The sequence below is a fragment of the Mytilus edulis genome, unplaced genomic scaffold (genome assembly GCF_963676685.1).
Source record: "Mytilus edulis unplaced genomic scaffold, xbMytEdul2.2 SCAFFOLD_1199, whole genome shotgun sequence".
Classification (NCBI taxonomy): domain Eukaryota; kingdom Metazoa; phylum Mollusca; class Bivalvia; order Mytilida; family Mytilidae; genus Mytilus; species Mytilus edulis.
Genome location: NW_027267896.1, coordinates 399 through 22,465, shown reverse-complemented (window position 1 = coordinate 22,465; position 22,067 = coordinate 399). Strand labels below are relative to the sequence as shown.

Below are 22,067 nucleotides of genomic sequence, written 5' to 3'. Positions count from 1 at the left end.
TAATTTTTTCCATCTCAAGCGAGAAGCATGATATGAAAATTATCACAAAAAAAGATCAAAAGAAAAATGCACAAAATAGCGATAATAAATGGTATAGAATATTTGTTCCAACAGGAACAGATATCATGACATTGTTTATAACAAAGTTTCCATTGGAACTTCTGTTAGGTGGAACAAATATACATTGACATTATGACTGATTTCTGATGAATACTAGTATGTTTTATTATGCAAACAGAAACTTTCTTTAACATTAAAAGTCTTTTTTGGAAAAAAAATCATTTTTTAAAACTATTTACCTGTATTATTGACGTAAATGAAAGGTGTCAATGTAAATATAACGGAATTTGATGAGACTGTCATTAAAGTGAGAAGGTTAGCGCTAAAGAACCAGGTTTAATCCACCATTTTCTACATTTGAAAATGCCTTTACCAAATCAGGAATATGACAGTTCTTGTCCATTCGTTTTTGATACGTTTTGTTATTTGATTTTGCCATGTGATTATGAACTTTTGGAATTGATTTTCCTCTAAGTTCAGTATTTTTGTGATTTCACTTTTTTCTTATTGGAGCAAATGAAATATGGTTTGTGGTGCAAATGAAATGCCAATTGGCGCAAAAGCTAAGCACTGGTTTTCATGAACATTGCGAAAAAATGTAGTTATAAGTATTGAAAACTTCTTTTTGTAATTTCATCATTATTCATAGGGTTTTAAAAGTGTTGACCGTGTACACATTTTAAGAATGAAGTGCTTCCATATGCTTCATACCAAATGAACTTCAGTCAACACTTTTACACCCTAATGAATTTACAAAAAAAAGAATTTAAGAAAGATAATTTATACAATTTATTTTAGTACATACTGTAATTAAAATTATAAAGAAAGTTGATGTTGAAAAGAAGTAATTTGAATGTTAATTTTTTATATTTTCCAGTTTTTTTTTAAAAGAGAGGTCTAAACTAGGTTTAGTGGACATTGCTACCACACAATGGAATATAGGCAGTCTCCTCCATTCTAAACAAGAGGATGACATATCGTGTGGCTTGTACGTTCTGAAAGTAAGTTTTATGTTTAAATTTGGATGAATTTTTTTTTTTTGATTAAACAACATGTCTACCTAATTCTCTCTAAAATTATTAGATCATATAATTTGAGATTCAATGGTCACAGCTATGTCCAATTGAGAATCAAATGAAACTTAACCACAGTGTCATCTGCTATTGGTCAATTTATTGTCAGTATGAACAGATTGAGAAAATATTATTGATATTGAAAATATTAAACATCACATGCAGTTTATTTTAATTTAAAACATGTATTTAGAAGATGATTTTTTAATGGGGTTAAATGATATCAGAGTGATAGATTTTTCTAAGCAGAATTAATGGTCCTGTGAATTAAAACTACACAGAGAACAATAGCTTTTGTATCTATTGAATGGGACAAAAGTTTAAATAGAGTGAAAATTAGAAGATTAATCCGTGGAAAAGTTTTATTTGGTTTGCAATAAAATTCTACAAAGTAGGACCCATTTTCATGATTGAAAATAGTGCATGCTTATATAAAATGAAAAACCAAGTTCAACAGCTTTGTCCTAAACCTGTGTTTATTCTGTTTATACTTCTAAGCAAGAATCGTTTAACATGTCTTTACTGATCTCTGATTAGTGTAAAACAGATGATTTCATTTGCACAGCATTTTTTCAGCGTTTGGTTCGAGCCCCAAAAGAGAAAGCATCCAAGTATTTGCAACATAGTCCCTTAATAGAATAAGGAGCAATATATAGGAAAGATTCGGGTGTCAATTAATAGCTCATTGCAAAAACAATTTCTATTAGGGGACAACTTATTATTTATTTGAATCTGTAAACACTTGAATTCCTGCTTTACTAAAATCAAAATGATTTTAATTTCCCATTCTAGTGCAAAAACTTGAATATGTAAAATTTAATGTTCAAACTATAATAGTTTTAAAATAGATATCTTGATCACAAAATGTGAAGCATATAGGATAAAGATCGGGTAACCATCACAGGAACTTTATGGTATCGTTTATCTTGTACCATTGTAAAAAATTCCAGGTGGTATATCTCCCTACTTATCTATAATACCAGATTTCTACATTTTACAGGTTTTTGTCATAACTGAACTGTTCTATCTCCAAAATCAAATTGAATTATAATTGACACAGGAAGTTTAGAGAAAAATAGTCTTACATGGTGGTCAGTTAACCTCTTAAATCGGGGAAAAGCTGGAAAGAAAGCAAAAAAGTGAGGTGTTCAATCAACTACTCTTACAGCTTTCAACTCAGATAACTGAAATTTCATAGAAAGATTTTACACATATTGGGATAAATTTAACAAGCCATTGTCAACCATATATTTTATTAAGCAATAGAATTTATATATAAGGAACAATGAATTATTGTGCTTTTCTAGAAATTGGAAAATACAGAATAAAAATCATTGTTAAAACTACATTATTACTGTCAAAAGTCTGAGATTTATTATAGTTTTTACCAGGATTTTGAAAAAAATAATTCTTACTTAAATCGAATGAAAGTGTAAATGACCCTGTCAATTTTTTAAAGAAAGCACATCAAGTTATCCAGCTTAAATAAATATTAGGTATAAGTGCCAATGAGAAATAAAGGCAACAGTAGTATACCGCTGTTCAAAACTCATAAATCCATGGACAAAAAACAAAATCGGGTAACAAACTAAAACTGAGGGAAAGGCATTTAATATAAGAGGAGAACAAAGACACAACATTTAAATGTAAAACACACACACAGAAACGGATTAAGCCTTAGACAAAATCATATGAGAATAACAAATATAACATCAAAACCAAATACATGAATTTGGGATAGAAAAGTACCGTGACACGTCTTATAGTAATGTGAATTCACACTAAAAAAAAAGAGAAAACAAACGTCACAACGGAAACACAACATTAAAATGTAACACAACGAACTATATTATAACAATGGCCATCTTAGTTGCAATTTGTAATGATAAAAAGGTGGTAAGTGAAATTGTAAAATAATGGCTCTAGGTTTTTAACATCTTTTTCCAAGTGCCTACCCTTAGTACCATAAAAAAAATGTGGTATGATTGTCAATGGGACAACTCTCCACAAGAGGCTCAAATGACACAGATATTAAAAACTATTGGTCACGGTAAGGCCCTTCGACAATTATCAAAGCCAATACCACATAATCAGCTATAAAAGGCCCTAAAATGACAATGTAAAGCAATTCAAACAAGACAACTAACATCCTTATTTATATAAAGTATGTATGTTTTAAAGGAACAGCTCTAAACATGACTTTTATTTCAGATGGCTGAAAATGTTTTGTCTGGAACAACGCTAGAATTTGATATGTCTCAAAAAGATTTGAATGACTTCAGAATGTATGTGGGAAAATGTCTCCTGACTGGAAAAGGTATATTGTAATACAAATAATCAGAAATGTTGCTATCAAATGGCATAGAAATTCATAAAAGTACAGTTGTTATTGTCATTATCAATCTCATTTTATAGATTAGTGATTTAGGTAAAATTAAGTTTTTTATTGTCCAGTTTCTATCTTAAAGGACAAAGTAAGATAAGTCCTGTTTTTGGCCCCCCTATTTTCTCATTTTTCAAATTTTGTTTGAAAACAGGCCTTATTGTACCTTGTTCTTTCTTAGGCAGTTGGTCTATCAACTATATTTGGTTCAAAAGTCAGTGCTGTGTCAAATATTCAATTACAATCCAAATTCAGAACTTCTTTAAGCTTAAGTATGGTGTTCATACATGTTTCTCGTTTCTCTGGGTTTTTTTTTTATAGATTAGACCATTGGTTTTTCCGTTTGAATGGTTAGTAATTTTTGGGCCCTTTATAGCTTCTTGTTCGGTTTGAGCTAAGGCTCCGTTTTGAAGGCCGTACATTGACCTCTAATGGTTTACTTTTTTTTAAATTGTTATTTGGATGGAGAGTTGTCTCATTGGCACTCACACCACATCTTCCTATATCTATTAGGCACTGTTGATCTTTTTTTTTTTAAATAACTTGACTAATAGGAGATGGCTCTGTGGAAATGTTTCAAGTGGTGTGCAATAATAATTTTCATTAAATACATACATTTTTTATGCCCAATATTAATGGCTATTTATGAGCATAATGTTTTCTTGTCTGTATGTCCGTTTGTTTGTCTGTTCGTTCGTATGCCCGCTTTAGTTTAAAGTTTTTGGACAATGTAGTTCTTGATGAGTTGAAGTTCAATCAACTTGAAACTTAGTACACATGTTCCTTGTGATATGATCTTTCTAATTTCACTGCCAAATTAGAGTTGTGACCCCAATTTTAGGTCTACTTAACATAGAAAATGATAGGTTGATTTGGGCATCTGTGTTCAAATGGACACATTCTTGTTCTCTTAGATTTAATGAGAATTAATTTTTTTATGATCATAAAGTAGGCAAGACATTTCATTTCAGCCTGGGCACTCTCGATTTTAATGTTTTGAAAATAAAACAAAAATATTTGTTTTGTAGTTTCATCATTTCAAGAAGATATAACATCTATAGATTCGTCTGTGAGTATTAAAGAATTTAGAATATGAAACAAGTGTAGTTAAAGCATAATAAGTAGACAAATCTTGAAATATGTATATTCAAAGTTGTAAACAATTTATTTGCTAGTGGTTAGATTCTATTTTATCTTTTGCTTGGTTAGTTATGACATTTTTATATCACAGGATACTTGCCCAAATTTTTATATGCCCGTCAAAATTTTGATGGGACGTATTATGGTATACAAATGTTTGGCATCCGTCCGTCTATCAGTCTGTCCGGCGTAAACATGTTGCACTGCAACTTGCGAACGATTTATCCAAATTTTATGAAACTTGATGTACTTGTTTCTTATGATGATCAAATGATCTGTATACTTTTTGGTGAAAATAAGATGAACACTTTTTGAGTTACAGGACTTTGTAACTAAAACAGGGATGTGTTTTTTTCACATGTTGCACCATACATGTCAAGTGACATGATATTCGAGTGTAATACACGCTTTTTCAACGGTTTACATGCAAGGATTTTGTCACATGGCGTGTACACGCTTTTCACCACTTTACACGCAATTACACGCTTTTTCGTTCTTTTCATTTTATGGTCGTTAGTGATATTGCTATTCTCGGGTTTTTTCCTTATTCGGCGATAAATACCGAAAAATTCGAAGTAATTGTTTGGCTGCCACATTGTTTATTTTTCTATATGACAAACAGTAAAAGGTAAGTAGTTTGTGATTAGTTTTAACGATTTTGTGACTTTCTTTAAAATTCACTTTATAGTGGAAATGTGCACAGAAAGAGGTCACTTTCAGGGCCTCCTGTACCATCGTCTAAAGTGCCGATTGTTAAGCCAAAACGATGTGTACGGCAAGGTACAAGATTTATATATTATATTTTTGAGTTCGAGTTTAAATGATCAAGTGACAAGTAACGCATAATTTGTGCATTCTATGTTGCAATGATAAAAAAACAATACATGTGAGAGGAGATATACAATGTAGCTATTTGAATAAGCATTTAACATGTTTATCTAATGGAAATCAAATTTATAAAACATTTTTCTCTTTCAATTTCAGTTTCAAATCTAGCCAAAACGGCAACAGATTTCTACAGGCCATGGGGATAAAAATATCACAGAACTGTTGGATCAGCTCTCATAGTACCCGCTTTCTTCTGATGAACTACTCAGTTTTAACTAGGCAATAGCAGTGGGAGCAATGGCAGAGATAATAGATGACATTTTCATTGCCAAAAAAAACCCCAACATTATGACATTCTTTCAAATCTTGATGAAGCTAATATCAATTCCTACTGTGGGAGAGCCTTTTCAATTATAAAGAAATTGACACTGGATTCTGATCAGAACTTGACTATGTTACATTTGTATTGTGTGCTGTTATCGAATAAATGCAACTAAACTTGAAACTGGCAGTTGTTTTGAATATGTGCCTAGTGGTGGTGCTTTAAAAGCAACATAACAGACCAGTGTTTAATACAATAAAAGTTCACAGTAGAATATATATTGTTTTTTATATTCACAACATTACCACATTCATATTAAGAAGTCCGCATCTACGTCATGCGTTTTCACACGCTTTTTGACATATGTCATGTCATGACATGATTTCCCATTGTCAGAGGTTGACATGTATGTGTTGCACCTTATCTCAGACACGATTTATGATTATGGCTTAAAACTTTACACACTTTCTTAGTTATAATAATCTTAAAATCTGAATTTTTTGGTGATGATTAAATTTTCATTTTTGAGTTATTGAGTATTTTGTAAAAGAGGGGGAGGGGGTTTACACATGTTGTGCTGTATCTCAAAAATGATTTATGATTATTGCTTTAAACTTTACACACTTCTTTGTTATATTAATCTAAAGATCTGTATACTTTTGGTTTTAATTCAAAATGTTATTTTAATTATATATTGTTTTTTTGTAAAAAAAAAAAAAAGGGGGGGGGGGTCCACATGTCCTGGTGTAACTACAAAACAATATATTATTATTGCTTAAACCTTTCTCATAAAAGTATGGGTCACCGGACTTTTTTTCACTCTACAGGTTGTGCAAAATTGTCAGATAGTGTATAGATTATGCATGGAAAATCAAATTGTGTGTAATAAAAAGAAAACGTACTATTAGAACTGATAAAATGTGAGAAGATTGCTCTTATAACATGCTTTCAGATAAGAAAAAGAAAAAATGAGGTCATCAATTTTGTTTTCTTGCTACATATCAATATAGGTAAATTTATTACACTTTCTATTATAAAAATTACTTTATCTGAGTGATCTCCCCTTATTTGGCAAAGTTGAAAAAAATCGAATCAAACACAAACAAAGTGTTTTTGAGAAATTACAACTGTAGTTATGATAAAACACACAATTTTCTATATTTATATCAAAAGTCTTTTAAATTATATACAACTTTCAAAAGGAGTAGGTTCAGTAAGACCCCTTTTTGTCCCCAAAATATAGCAGTTTTACAAAATTGTGAAAATGTAATCTTTAAGCTATATTTTGGAAAGTAAAATGCTTCTGCTACATAAATATGAGCTGTTTTTGACAATACAATGCACAAATATCATTTTTGACAAAAACCATCTGAAAAGTGACGGTTTTTGGCATATTTGATAGATTTTTCATATTTAAGCTTAAATCAGAGCGTTTTTAATTACTAAATCAGTCAAAATCTTTCACATACACGAATTAAATCAATTGAAATAGACACTTAAGTGTTTAAAAGGTGTTCAAAATCTTTCTTTAGATGAACCTAAAATTTGAGGCCAAAATCGGCCCTTACCGGACCTACTCCTTTGTACATTTCATCAAATATCTAGACCAATTTTAGTTATCTGCTTCTTCAAAATCCAAGATGAAGGAAGACACTCGAGCAACCTTAATGTGATTTCAAACAAATTAATGAGGATCATATTTAAGTTTGTTTCATAACAGGGGGATTAGCTGGAGAAAAATTAGACTTCATTTAGATGGACGTGTCTTAAAAATTAATACAGTAGATAAAAAAGAAATTTGTGGGGTTAGGGGAGTAAAAGATTGGAAATAGAAACGTATTTTCTGTTTATGTAACATTTTAAATTCAGATGATATAACATCTTTCTCGGTTCATCTTTCTCTAAGCATATCAATGAGCCGGGGAAATAATTTCAAAAGCAATTAATCTTTCAATTATGATTTTTTTTTCATACACTGATTTCAAATTACACAATTTGTTAAAGTCTTAATCGTCATGGCTAATTAAGTAAAAATTGGGAATTAATTTTAATAACAAAAATGAAAAAAAAAATCTACTTTTTAATCGCAATTTTAGAATAAGTCTAAATATAAAAAAAGTTATTAATTTAAAAATTTCCAAAGTCGTATTTCTCCCTTTCTTTACCCTTCAAGAGACTTTCATAGGATACATGGATTGTGGAATATCGTCCACATTTCCAAAAGGTTCACGTAAATTGATTGCATCATGTGTTTAAACAGTTATTGGCCAATCAAATCGGTATATTGGATTTAATTTGCATGGCTCGTGTGACCCTTTAACCCAAACTACATCGTTCAGGTTAAATAGGGTCACACAGCCGTGCAGATTAAATCCCATATACCGACTTGCTTGGTCAATAACTATAACAAATTTTATTTCAGTATCTGCCTAAATAATCATATTTTCATCAATTTAAAAATCATAAGAAACTCTCAGCTGGAGAACCCAAACATATATTTATATTTATTTCCACAACCTCAACATTTCAACATTTCTCTACGTATATAGTCTCCTTTCAAAGCAACATATTAATTACATCTTTTTAACCAGTCATCAAAAATGTTCTCAAACGGTTCTGTTTTCATTTTAAAGATTATGTTCATTACTTCCTGTCTTAGTATAGGTAAATCGTCGAACCTTTGTCCACGGAGAAAAGATATGCGTGGAATACCTTAAAATCCATTGACGCTAAGTCAGGGCTATATACAGAGGATTTTCCAGACATTCAAATCCAAGTAAATTAATTGCTTGATGACTTTTTAGAGAAGAGTCGGACAGTGCATTGTCTTGGTGACTGTTGTTTAAATTCTGGATTGTAGTTATAAAACCAGCTTTCGTCGGTTGTTGATATGCTGTCTAGAAATCGTATGTATTCAAGAGATAAAAAATTAATAAATTGATTTGACAATTCCATTCTTTTTAATCTAATGTTCTGCTGTAAGAAGTCACATACTCAATACATAAATTATTTAAATCATTTGCTAAAATGTGGTGTGTTGGAGTCCAAAGAAATGTCACATTTGTCTGCATCTTTGCGAACTGTTAGTCGCTGGTCAATGTTGATAACTTTCAAAACTTCATCTTGTATGGCATTTAATTGCCTGAAAGATGGCATACCTTCCGGCTCATTGTCTTTCAAATGTCTCTTCCGTCCCCAAACATGTGTCACTTGAATACCAATGAACGACTAACTTTGCTATGTTTTTCAGACTTTAAACAATTTTGTGTGTTTCTGTTTGCGTTTTTCCAATGTCTATACAAAACTTTATAGCCTGCTGCTCCACCTTTTCTGTAAATTTCCTATTTTTCAGTGATTCTTTATTCCCTCTTTTAATCTTCTGGATCATAAAGAACACTATTATTAATTCATATTAACAGAATTTGTAACATGAGATTTGCTACCAGGGTTTTGAGAATCAGAACACAAGGTTAGTACATAATGAATGAGGAACAATATTTATTTTCAAGATGGAACAGTTTGGTGAGATGTCCACTGACACTGGGAGCTCTGAAGATGTGCATATACAGACCGTAATTTCAGTGGACAAAAGTATTTGTGATGATGATGAACAGAGTACCTTAGAAGACACTACTTCTGCATTAGGTACTTCTATTGTTTTATACATCAGGCCTCGACAATAACGCTTGTCTGATTGTCCAGTACCAGAGGGAAAAAAGGTCGGACAAGTAAAAGCTGTATCAAGCTTGACCGTTGGGACAAGTGCAATTATTCTGCAGAAAATATATTTAATCCAATTTTGATGAACAAAGTAATTATAAACAAAAAACAAGAAAACAAATATTAATTTGACATGTTTCTGGATTCTGTTCATTCAAATGCAAAACCTTTTCTTCAACATGTTTACTTGCAGTAGATAATTTTTAACTGGTTCTTAGTCAAGTACTTTTTAACAGGTAAAAAGTATACTATTCTAGGAAACCAGTCTTATTAATCCGAATCAATGATGCGCTTTGTAGATAAGGTAACTTTACAGGACAGTAAGTTCGTCACCTCGAAAGATTCAGCTACAAGTTTAATAGACAATTTGGCAACGTATGAGACAAATTTAGTAGACATGATTGATAGACAGTTTGACAAGGCAGGAGACATTTCGGGACCAAGACAAATCAGTACCTCATTTTGCTACCTCATTCTGTTGCTTATAATAAATACCGTCATTCAAAAGAAATACATAAAATTCTGGGTTATTTTTAATAGAAATTTTTTGGACAAGTAACAATTTCATTTGGACAAGTAAATTGTGGTATGTACTTGTCCTACAGGACAAGTTGAAAACAAGTTATTGTAGAGGCCTGTACATATAGCTTAGGTAGCATGAAAAAAATTGACGATGTAATATAAACTTGATACAACCTGGATAAATTTAGTTGTAGTTATCAAATACATAAAGCTAAACATCAAGGGCTCAATAAACTGCAATTAAAAGTATTGGTTTTCTGGTTTGAATTGTTTCACCTTTTTAGCTCACCTGGCCCAACTAAGTGAGCTTTTCTCATCACTTTGCGTCCAGCATCGTCGTCATTTGTGAACTTTTACAAAAATCTTCTCCTCTGAAACTACTGGGCCAAATTACATCAAACTTCGCTACAATCATCATTAGAGTATCTAGTTTAAAAAATGTGTCCAGTGACCCGGCCAACCAACAAAGATGGCCACCATGGCTAAAAATAGAACATAGGGGTAAAATGCAGTTTTTGGCTTATATCTCAAAAACCAAAGCATTTAGAGCAATTCTGACATGGTGTAAAATTATTTATAAGGTCAAGATCTATCTGCCTTGAAATTTACAGATGAATCAGACAACCCGTTGTTAGGTTGCTGCCCCTGAGTTGGTAATTTTAAGGAAATTTGGCCTGTTTTGGTTATTATCTTGAATATTATTATAGATAGAGATAAACTGTAAACAGTAATAATGTACAGCAAAAAAAGACCTAAAAATAATTCAAAAGACCAAAATGGTCAATTGACCCCCTAAGAAGTTATTGCCATTTATAGTCAATTTTTAACAATTTTCACTGTAACTACTTGGCCAAGTTTATATACCAAGGTGAGCAACACAGGCTCTTAAGAGCCTTTAGTTTTTTATGCAGTTAAGCTGCATAATATGTGAGGACCCTAGATTTATGTTCTACCCAATAAATGCTGAAATACTTGCCATTGTTATTATCTAGCTGGCTTCTATGTTATATATAACTAATTGAACACTTTTTTAATACTTTTTATTCTGGATTACAAAAAATATGACCAGAAAAACCTTAAATGATTGTCAAATCATCCAAAAGTTTTGAAGTTACACATAGGAAGTAGTGCTCATTAGAAATTCTTGTGTAGTTTATTATGCTTTTGGCTAAGAAGTCAAAAGAACAATTGTATGAAATATTTAATCGACGAAAATCACTTAAGACAAGTAGTTTAGATTTCCCAAATGACAAAAGTCGTAGGAATATTGTTTGTCATCAATACGTAGTATAACTAGGTCAGTAGTCTATTATATGATAAGTTCTACTGTTTATGCTGTTGGCGGCAATTTCAAATTAGAAGACGAAATTTTCGAATCTTTTCAATTTGGAGGCAGGGGTGCAAATAAGTGGTGGTCCGAGGTCAGTGATCTTTCGTTTTTGCAAGCGTAATTTTAACTTGCACAGTTGGTTTCTAGCTACCCCCGACGTAGTCACCTTTCACTTGTAAGAAAATAAGAAATAACTTTGCAAACTTTTTCACCAAAGTCTCCAAATAAACGATATAAAAACTTATTTTTATCATTATTATTTATGACAGAGATGTTCATTTTGTTCAACCGCTAGCATTATACAGAAAATTGCCGACAAATAATGTGTAAATTCGAGTAAAATCGTATCTGATTGACAAAAACAACATTGTAAACACAATAACAATGGCTGCCGTGAAGACAAAATTTTGCAATATTGGATCCGATTCCGGAAGCCGATAAGGTAAATCAGGGTTTTGGCGATCAGCTACAAAAAAATCCAAACAGGGAAAAAATACATCTAATTTACACCTATGCATGGAAAATGAATATAAACACTAGAATTGTAAACCAAAAGATATATGTAAAAGAAAGAAAAAGCAGAAAATATTTTATATACAGAAACTCAAAACTACTTTTTGACAAATTTTAATTTCAAAATCCAGTACAATGTGACAGCTGGGAACAGTATATCTAACAATATATATGTTCATGGTCACAGTATAAACTTTCTTTATCAGTAATAAATGATGATAATGCATGTGAGATGCTTTTAAAGTGTTAACATATTACTGCAAGGCCAAAAATAAAATATTGTTTGTTTCCCCTCACCCGACCGACCCCGTAAAATCACTGCGACCCGAAAAATTTTATTGGCCATTCTTGTCCACAATTTTTTTTTGATATGTTGGTTATTGGTAATATCTTTCTGATGCTGTAGTCAAGGTATGTTTGCATTGAAGCGTCTACATGATTCGGAATCAAGGAAAACAAACAAAATGCTTTGCCACACGATTTGTTTGTGTACAAGGGTGATCTTTTTTGAAAATAAAAAAAAAACTGAAGCATCTTTCAACCTGCTGAGTGCATCTTGATTTGCTTTGTGTCTAACATCTGTTCCTATTTAAAGGATAAAATCTTAAAGACTTTGATTAAAAATGGTCAGACTCGTGCTTTAAAATCTATCTACTTTGTCTTTGAACAGGTTGGGCACAAGTCAGGAAGTGTGGGATACATGTATTCCCTGCTTACAGGGAACGTCCCTGTTTTCTGGTGTAAAACCAACCCAGTTTAAATGGGGTTTCCTTTTTTAATTTATGGCATGAAAATTACAAAAGGGCACGTTATAACTGCATCGGTAGAAATCGTAAATACTTATTAAAAGTATTTTAGGAAATACAAAACATGAATATAAAGTGAAGCCTTGTCTTCTAGAACTCGAAAAAAACATACAAATCTTTGTTTTGGAATCAATTGACCAAGCTGCATGATCTATGTGTAACTGAACATAACTGAATTATTTTCAAAGTTCTCAAACAGGGGGGGTAGGGTGACCCCAGGGACTCCCCCTATACTTTTATATAATTAGTTATATTGGCCTGAAGTAGTAAACATTTATCTGATTCGTGTCTCATAACTTTTGTACTATAGAACACAAACTCAGTTTTCTTTCCAGGGAAACCAGTCCATTCATACTATTACATGTTTGTACCAGGTCAATTTGTACTACTAGCAGTCAACTAAAACCAATGTTAACTACCAAGTAGAACAACTGAAGTCATTGCAAACATGTACCACTGCAGACTCACCATAAAAAAATATACATTGATATATGAATTGTACTATATATGAATGTTTAATGTTGAAGCAACATTGCCACAACTTTTCATAATTACGTTTGCATTGGTTTTTGGTTAATTGCCTTCAGCACTTACAGCGCTTTGATTATTGTCAATCATTGGGTTGACCAACTGATTACCATATTTGCCTTTGTGTTACTTAGTCTTAAGAGAATTGAATACGGATCAGATATAAAATGTACAGCTTGCTTGAATTTTTGTTGGAAACCCTGGTATAGTGCAAATAAGTTGGGTAGACTGTAAGATAAATCCAGCCTGATCAAAATGTACAAACTTGAGTAGTACATATTTAAAAATTACACAGTTGTAAATATCCAGCTATGTAGAATATATATGTTTATTGATCATAACAAATAAATATAATTACAGGTGACAATGTGGGAAATGTAAGATATCCATGTGCTATTTGTGGTAATGAATTTACAGATCTTCAAGATTTTCTTGATCATATGCAGAAACATCTGAAAGGTTAGTAAATGAAAGTGTTGTATGTTTGCATCTGCTCAATATGTTCTTACCAACAATCCAGAGTTTCAACATCATAAACTTTTTACATTTTGAAAAGTATTAAGTGGAATGAAACCTTTTACATTTTGAAAAGTATTAAGTGGAATGAAACTTTTTACATTTTGAAAAGTATTAAGTGGAATGAAACTTTTTACATTTTGAACTTCTCCTAGAGAACCACTGAATGGAATGGAACCAAACATAGCATGAATGTTCCTTAAAAGGTGCTGACCAAGTGTTTGTCCTTTGCAGCTGGTCCCTTATCCAAGATGGGAACCAGTGAGGACTTAATTCACTTGGCACAGGACCCTATAGACAATACATACACATCTTTACTTTTAGAGAACAATTGAATGAAATGAAACCAATCTGGTATTAGTCAATAAATTATGTTAATTGTCTTCTGTGTAGGGTGTTGTGGGGAACATGAAAATACCTGGCGTCTGTCAGGTCTAATTAGCACTCTCATAGTACAATTGTTGCAAGATTTTTATAAAACTTATACTATAGGTTAATATCAGCAATACTTTGACAAGTTTTATAATGGTTCAGGATTGACTCTTTTCAAAAGAGTTATACCCCTTTGATATATGACATAAATGCAAAGCTGGGAATTGAAACTCTGTTCTTTTATTTAAATTACAATCATCATTAATTTTTGTGTTGCCTTGACGCAATCAAAAAGCAATACAGGACAGGAACGATTATTTATGTATCTTGTCTCCAATTTCAGAAATAAAGAAAGGAAAAAAGGCAGCTGCATCAACAACTTTATGTAATAAGAAAAACAGCAAGGCAACATCAACTGTAAGCAACCAATCTAATACTAAACCAGCACGGTATTGCATATTTTGCGACAAATATTGCCTTCAGCTTAGTAGGCACATACAGCTGGTACATAAAGAAGAAGACAGAGTAAAGGCAGCCCTAAAGTTTTCCCCAAGAACAAAAAATAAAATGTTTTCACAATTTAAGAAAGAGGGAATTCATTTAAACAACATTGAAAAACTTGGCAAAGATAGTCATGCAGTCCTTGAAAGGGAAAGAATTTCTCAAAAGGATTCTGTGCAGGTTATGTGTGATAACTGCAATGCCATATTAACCAAAAAAGCTATGTCAAGACACAGAGCCACATGCCAGGGAGGATCATCAAAACAGATAAATGCCATTCCAGCGCAATTTTTGAACAAAGATAATGATGTATCTGAAAGTTTTGTCAAAAACATCTTGACAAAATTCACCAAAGATGACATTGGTAAAATCTGTCAATCTGATAATTTGGTAAAAAAAGTTGGAAGTATACTGTGGTTAAAAAATAGGACAAAAGTAGACCAATTATCCCAAGTCAGAAAGAGTGTGATGAATGACATGAGGAGGTTAGCTCACGCATATAACTTTTTTAAAGAAGAAGTCAAGAAGGATCATCCTTTACTTTTAAACACTGCTGCTGATATGTTTAATAGAATATTTTTCAAAGATCTGCAAGAGGCAGTATGTAAATATACGGAAGTAGGTGATCAATATGGGGAGACATCTTTCAAGTTAAAACATGGACTAAAATATGCATTATACTATGTTTTAAAAAAGTCAGCAGAGATTTTGAGGGCCGAACATCTCAGTAAATTTGCAGATGATAAAGCAGAGGAGGTCACAAAATTTTTGCATATTTTTGAAACCACCAAAAATTTATATTTTTCTGATGCTTTATTCAATATAAGAAAAAATCGTCAGGTTAATTTAAGGAAACCACATCGAATTCCAGATGAGGATTTATTGTTTACCATCAGACAATACACCATTGAAAGCATTAAAAAAATAGTAGAAATGTACAATGAATATAAAATCTGGACACGGTCAGACTTCGTTAAGTTGAGGAATCTTGTGGTATGTCGCTTGACAATGTTTAATGGACGGCGTGGTGGAGAAGCATGCAGACTTCTAAGATCAGAATTCAAAGATGCTGTTGAAGACAATTGGGTAAATAAAAAATGGAGGAATGATCCATATGTGCTACAACAAGAATTGAAGATTGCCTACGAGGCTGGCAAAGGGATGAATAAACTGGTACCAGTTTTGTTCACTCCAGAAACAATGGCGGCAACTGTTTTATTAGATGATGATGACCTTAGACAGCAAGGTGAAGTTTTGTCCAATAACATGTATGTGTTTGCTAACACTCAAAATTCTTTGGAATATGTAAACGGCTACACAGCTATGCAACGTGTTGCAAGTGATGCTGGTATAAGAGAAGATGAGGCAAAGAAGATCAATGCCACCTTAATTAGACATTATACCAGCACTGAAATGGCTGCAAAGGACATACCAGAGAATGAGCGCCATTATTTCTACACACATATGGGTCATTCCGAGGAAATGAACAAACAAACCTACCAAGCTCCTTTAGCTGTTATGGAGATTGTGAAAGTTGGCAAACACCTAAAAGACATAGATAATGGTAAAATATTTTGTCTTAAATTATAATATCTCATTTCTTTTTTTTAAATTAAACAGTTATACCTGTTAATTAATACTGAGCATTAATCAAAGGTATAAAATCTTATTATTCCAAAGTTCTACAACAGATTGGAAAAAAAAGGATAAAGAAATAAAAATTTCATCCCTACGATGAAGCTAGTCAAATATGTTCCAGAACTTGACAAAGAATTTAGATTTAAAGAGTATGTTCGGTAAGGCCTAATATGTAGTGTTGGATAATCAGTTGAAATTATTAACCTATTATCTATTACTATCGGTTGACAGCAACCAACCAACAATCGGTTATAATTTTGAACTTCTTTTAGAGAACCACCTAGTGAAATGGAACCAAATATGGCATGAATGTTCCAAATGAGGTGCTGACCAAGTGTTGTTACTTTGTAGCTGATCCATCATCCAAGATGGCCGCCAGTGGGGGACTTAGTTTAACATAGGACCCTATGGGAAATGCATACACATGTCTTCTTTTAGAGAACCACTAAATAGAATGAAACCAAACATAGCATGAATGTTTCTTATGAGGTGCTGACTAAGTGTTGTTACTATGTAGCCGATCCATCATCCAAGAGGGCCGCCAGTTGGTGACAGTTTAACATAGGACCCTATGGGAAATAGTAATACATACAAATGTCTTCTTTTAGAGAACCACTAAATGAAATAAACCAAACATAGCATGAATGTTTCTTATGAGGTGCTGACTAAGTGTTGTTTCCATGTAGCGGATCCATCAACCAAGATGGCCGCCAGTTGGGGACAGTTTGACATAGGACCCTATGGGAAATAAATACAAATGTCTCCTTTAAGAGAACCACTGAATGGAATCGAAGCATACATAGCAATATTAAAACAAATAAGGCCTCAAATATATTATAAGTATCTGTTATGATTTTCATCTTGTTTTATATGATTTCATATTTTTGCATGCCATGCAACAGGCCTTTTATAGTTAACTATACATGGATTTGTTTATTGTTGAAGGCCATATGGTGACATTTGAATTTTACATCATTGTCCCTTGGACTTTGGTTTAAATTTGGTATCTTTTTGTTTTCAATTACAGAACAGAATTATGATCATGATGATGTCTCTTTTTATTATCATAATTAAATTCCACAGATGAATTTAAGACATGGTATTGAATATTTTCAGCACTTGCCCTGAGACAGCATCAAGACACCAGTTCAAGTCCCTGTAAAATTTATACAGGTAAGATTTTTCTGTAATTCTCCTTTGATTTTTGTATTCAAACTCTGATGGACGGGAGTATACTAAAAAATTGAAAACAACATGTTTATTAATTTTTATGCATCCAAAGTGTGCTTTTCTGGATTTACCTTCATCAGGAAGGCTCAAAGCCAAACATTTGAAATACGAAATAAAAGCCAAATCTATCTAAGTTCAACTTTGCCTGAGGAAGTTGAAACCTTAGTTTAATAACCTTGGCTCACAGGTCATAGAATCTGTCATGTCATTGGTACATTTCTGTCTACAAGTCTTTATCTATGTGTATTTATATATGATACAGGTTCCTAATGGAGCCTCTAGTTGAAACCTTGTAAACAGTCAAGATCCCCACCCTTAGCCATATAAATTCCTGTTCATCATTTGAAGAAGAAGTGAATGCCATACGAGCAATCACTATTCGTCACTTAATCATATCAATTTACTAGACCACTATAAAAAAGAAGATGTGGTATGATTGCCAATGAGACAACTATCCACAAAACACCAAAATGACACAGACATTAACAACTATAGGTCACCTTACGGCCTTCAACAATGAGCAAAGCCTATACCGCATAGTCAGCTATAATAACCAACTTTTAATGGACTTTTCCCAATAACAGGCAACCATGGGATAATGACAAATTATTGGAGCATTGTTTGGGAGATTTGGAAACAGCAACCTGTTACAATTATTTTAAAATTGTTGTAATATTTTAATTTTTCAGCTGAAGCTGTGGACAGTATAAACAGTAGCAATACCTCCTTAGATATTCCTCAAAGTTTGGTTGATCATGTTTCAGAGTCAAGTAGGTACTACAAAAAAGATATAGAGTTGAATATATAGTGAATAATGATAAAATAAAGGAAGAACTGTAGTCTAACATTTGAATAAAGACTTTCAATGAAACAAGGAGAGTGCATGGGTATGACTTAAGGCTTGAAATGATACAGTTTATTAAACACATTGTTATGTTAATAGCTTCTTCAATAAAGTAATATTGTTTTTAGAAAAAGAATGAATACTTTGAAGGTGCTTCAGTTTGTCGATGTTAACTTTGCAACATCAAAGTCAAAATAACATTTAACGGCTTTTGGCCCATTTTGTCAGACGTTACATATGTGAAACATATCTTTGTGTCAACAGTTTATTTAGTGTACATGATAATATCAATTCACCTTATGCTTTATTTTTTTAAAGATAATACTGACTTAGAATATCACATTGAACCACATCCAGACGAAGAGCTTAATTCAGATTCAGTTTTGAACAAGAACAAAGGATGTAAAAGAAAGTTGGAGCTTGATGATTATGACCTAGTTGATATTGTAAGTATAATTGCTGTGTATATGGTCTTGCAAAGCATAAGACACCAACATTGTAATATTTAGTGAGCTATTTCAATACTTTGCCTCCACTTCTGTTACTCAGGTACTAACTGCCTAATTGATTGCATCATATTAATAATTGAATCATTCTAAAGCCTTTAATGTCTTATTTTTTTTGGAATAATTGAATTTAAGCCAGACAATTAATTTCCAACATGATTTTAATATAGGAATCATGTGATATTAATGTTCTCCACACCATGTGAGTAGTATGAGAAAGGAGTAGAAACATAGTATTCAGTTATGAGCACAATGTGATATAAACTTTCATCACATGGTATTAATGTTGTATATAAAGCCACATGATATCATGTGATATTCATGTTAAATATAAATGCTTCTTCTTCAACCTCAGAACAATATGCTCTTTGAATATATGTATCATAATCAATGTGGCAATACCATGTGTTAAAATATGATGTGGTCCATCCGTCAGTTGTCACATGAATGTTTTTTGTCGCTTCTTTCTCAGGAGCTACATTACAAGGATTTCAGTGGTTATGGGGTACTGCTCACAATTTCACTTGTTCATCCTTATTGCTACTGTACATATTTCAGAAGCAACCAGTTAAAAACAAAAAACTTACAGAACCAGAAGTTGATGGATCAAAAGACAATTCAGAGAATGAGAGTAAGTTTAGTTTTACCTTATGATAAGTAGTAAAAGGTTTTTGGGATACAAGTGCTGTCAGGCAATCTGTAGACTTTTACCATTGACTCCTTCCAAGACTTAACCGTTTTGTTTTTACATTAAAAGGAACAACTCAGATTTTTAAATTGTCCTGTTTTAAAAAGTAAAAACAAAGTAAGAAAATGAATTTAAACAACATTCTGTATTTATGTTTAGAGTTTTGTATATTTAGAATCACGCCAAAGGGGGCATTCAAAATGATTCAGTAAACACGTGCTGGGACTATTATGCTTATAATAACCCAGACATGTGCAATAGAGCACACAACTTGTTTTCAAATGTTCACACATGTTTGAACAGAAGAATTTAGCCAAAGTTTGCAGACGAAATATTCAGAAGATTTACTGAGAAATTGATATAACTAGTGGAAATTTTGAAGTCATTTTAAGGTGGTGTTAAATTGCATGATGGTTTGATCAAAAGAGCAAAATTCTGAAGGCCAAAGGTAGAGCAAATTTAAAACTCATTAATTACATTGTTAATGTAAAAATATACACTTGTATCGGAGATTTGCTATTTTTATGTCCCATTTATGGGCATTATGTTTTCTGGTCTGCTTTCGTTCACCCATCGAATCATCCAATTTCAGGCAAAAGTTTTTGGTCAAGGTAGTTGAATTCCAATCAACTTGAAACTTATTTAACATGTTTCCTATGATATGATCATTCTTATTTTAATGACAAATTAGAGATTTTATCCCATTTTCAAGGTCCATAGAAAATGATAGTGCGGATGGGGTATTTGTGTTCTTTGTACACATTCTTGTTTTAAATTTTAGTATGAGGTGTTTCTTTTGCTTTGTGAACAAACATATGCTCTAGATTTTTTTTTTTTAAATTGTTGCACATGGGTATATTGACTACTGTAGAATTGTGAATTTTATCAAATTGTCATGCACTTAATATATTTCATTAACTTAAAACACTTCCAAACTCTTAAATGGTGCACATGATGTTACTAATTCCATTCATTATGACTAAAGGGTTGCATTCTGAAATTGACATATTTGACCTAGATACGACAACCTTTCATGCTGGCTGTTCTCCATCTGAAAAACCACAGTGCCAGCCGTTTGCCAAAAAAGGGAGGTGGGTCATACAAGAGCCTACACAAACGCTTTGCACTTATACTTGTTGACATACAAATTACCTTTATTGTCCTAATCAGAATCGAAATAATTAAAAATGGATATGAAGATTAAATCAAATAGGGAATACATTATAATCCAAGTCCAAATAATTATGACGCCTTGCAAGGCTATTTGATTTTTTTTCTGAGATTCTTCCCCTCCTCCAGGGAGGCGCAGCCCTCAAAGTAGCTTCTGAAATGAAGTTGCCAATTGACCACCAGACATGAAAATTTAATGGCCAACTCAAAATTTTAGTGGCCAGGAATAGTTTCAGGTTGCCCTTAAACAAAACTTCTGACTGCGTGTGAAAATATGGAGATAGATAGATATGTGCCATTTTCAGTCAACGACAACAAATTGCATATAAAAATAAACTACAATTACCTGATACAATAAATCACTGACAAGATCAAGCTCAAATCTAACAGGTGCTGGAAATAAAGTATTCATTTAAAATCATATTTTAAAACCTGGTATTGATCATGACAAAATTTATCAAAATTTACAGTCACCACAGATGACACTGCCCCTGTCCATTGTGCATAGTCCTCCGAAGAGTTTGTACCTTGGAACAGAATTAACAGAATGAACTGGCCTGCACAGTGGTTTGACTTGATTGAATGTTATAGAAATGTTTGTTTATTATTATTTTAACAAACAAAGAAAACTTCAAACACACACTGGGATGATTAAATCTAAAAATGAATTGTCCCAAGAAATCCACAATATTATGCCGATTATATTCAGTGCATATACAATTCTAAAAAGGATATTAAATGTATCAAGCTCAAAGAACACTTTAACAAAGTAAAAAAGCTACTTTACATGTTAGGTTTACATACCATTTATTGTCATGTTTATCTCATTCTTACTATTTAAAAAAAAAAGTTGAAAAGATTCCTCTGATAGAACTGAATGAAGACATCCTTTTAAAAGATGGAGAAGCAAGAAGAACAAAACTAGTGAGTATTTTAATTAGTTGTGGGTCAATTATATTTATTTAATATTTAACTAGTGGCAAATAAATCATACTCTTTCATATCAATATATATTCTATTTATGATCTCAATGAGACCATATTAGTTATAAGCTTACAAGAAATCATTATGTTGGATATTTTATGCCCTTTTTAGCTCTCCTGGCCCAAAGGGCTAAGTGAGCTTTTCCCATCAGTTTGCGTCCGGCGTCTGTCGTCATCCGTTGTCGTCCGTCGTCTGTCGTCGTTAACTTTTACAAAAATCTTCTCCTCTGAAACAACTGGGCCAAATTAGACTTTTGACCCCAATTTCACGGTCCACTGAACATAGAAAATAAAAGTTGGAGTTTCAGGTTAAAGTTTTTGGTCAAGGTAGTTTTTGATAAAATTGAAGTCCAATCAACTTGAAACTTAGTACATATGTTCCCTATAGTATAAT

General features: G+C 32.3%; 1 protein-coding gene and 1 long non-coding RNA gene across 2 annotated transcripts; both read left to right on the top strand.

Annotated features, from left to right (window-relative positions):
* Positions 1 to 316: 316 nt before the first annotated feature.
* Positions 317 to 21,656, top strand: LOC139506167 (uncharacterized). Its single transcript, XM_071295392.1, has 12 exons — positions 317 to 375; positions 938 to 1,061; positions 3,345 to 3,450; positions 4,545 to 4,585; positions 9,316 to 9,451; positions 13,586 to 13,684; positions 14,457 to 16,178; positions 17,369 to 17,425; positions 18,172 to 18,252; positions 18,645 to 18,772; positions 19,391 to 19,463; positions 21,541 to 21,656. Exons 1-12 carry the CDS (start codon positions 317 to 319, stop codon positions 21,654 to 21,656), a joined length of 2,742 nt encoding a protein of 913 aa, XP_071151493.1.
* On the top strand, positions 4,602 to 7,468 carry LOC139506166 (uncharacterized). The gene is made up of 2 exons (XR_011659954.1): positions 4,602 to 5,284; positions 5,641 to 7,468. It is a non-coding gene; the product is annotated as an uncharacterized lncRNA (long non-coding RNA).
* Positions 21,657 to 22,067: the final 411 nt, after the last annotated feature.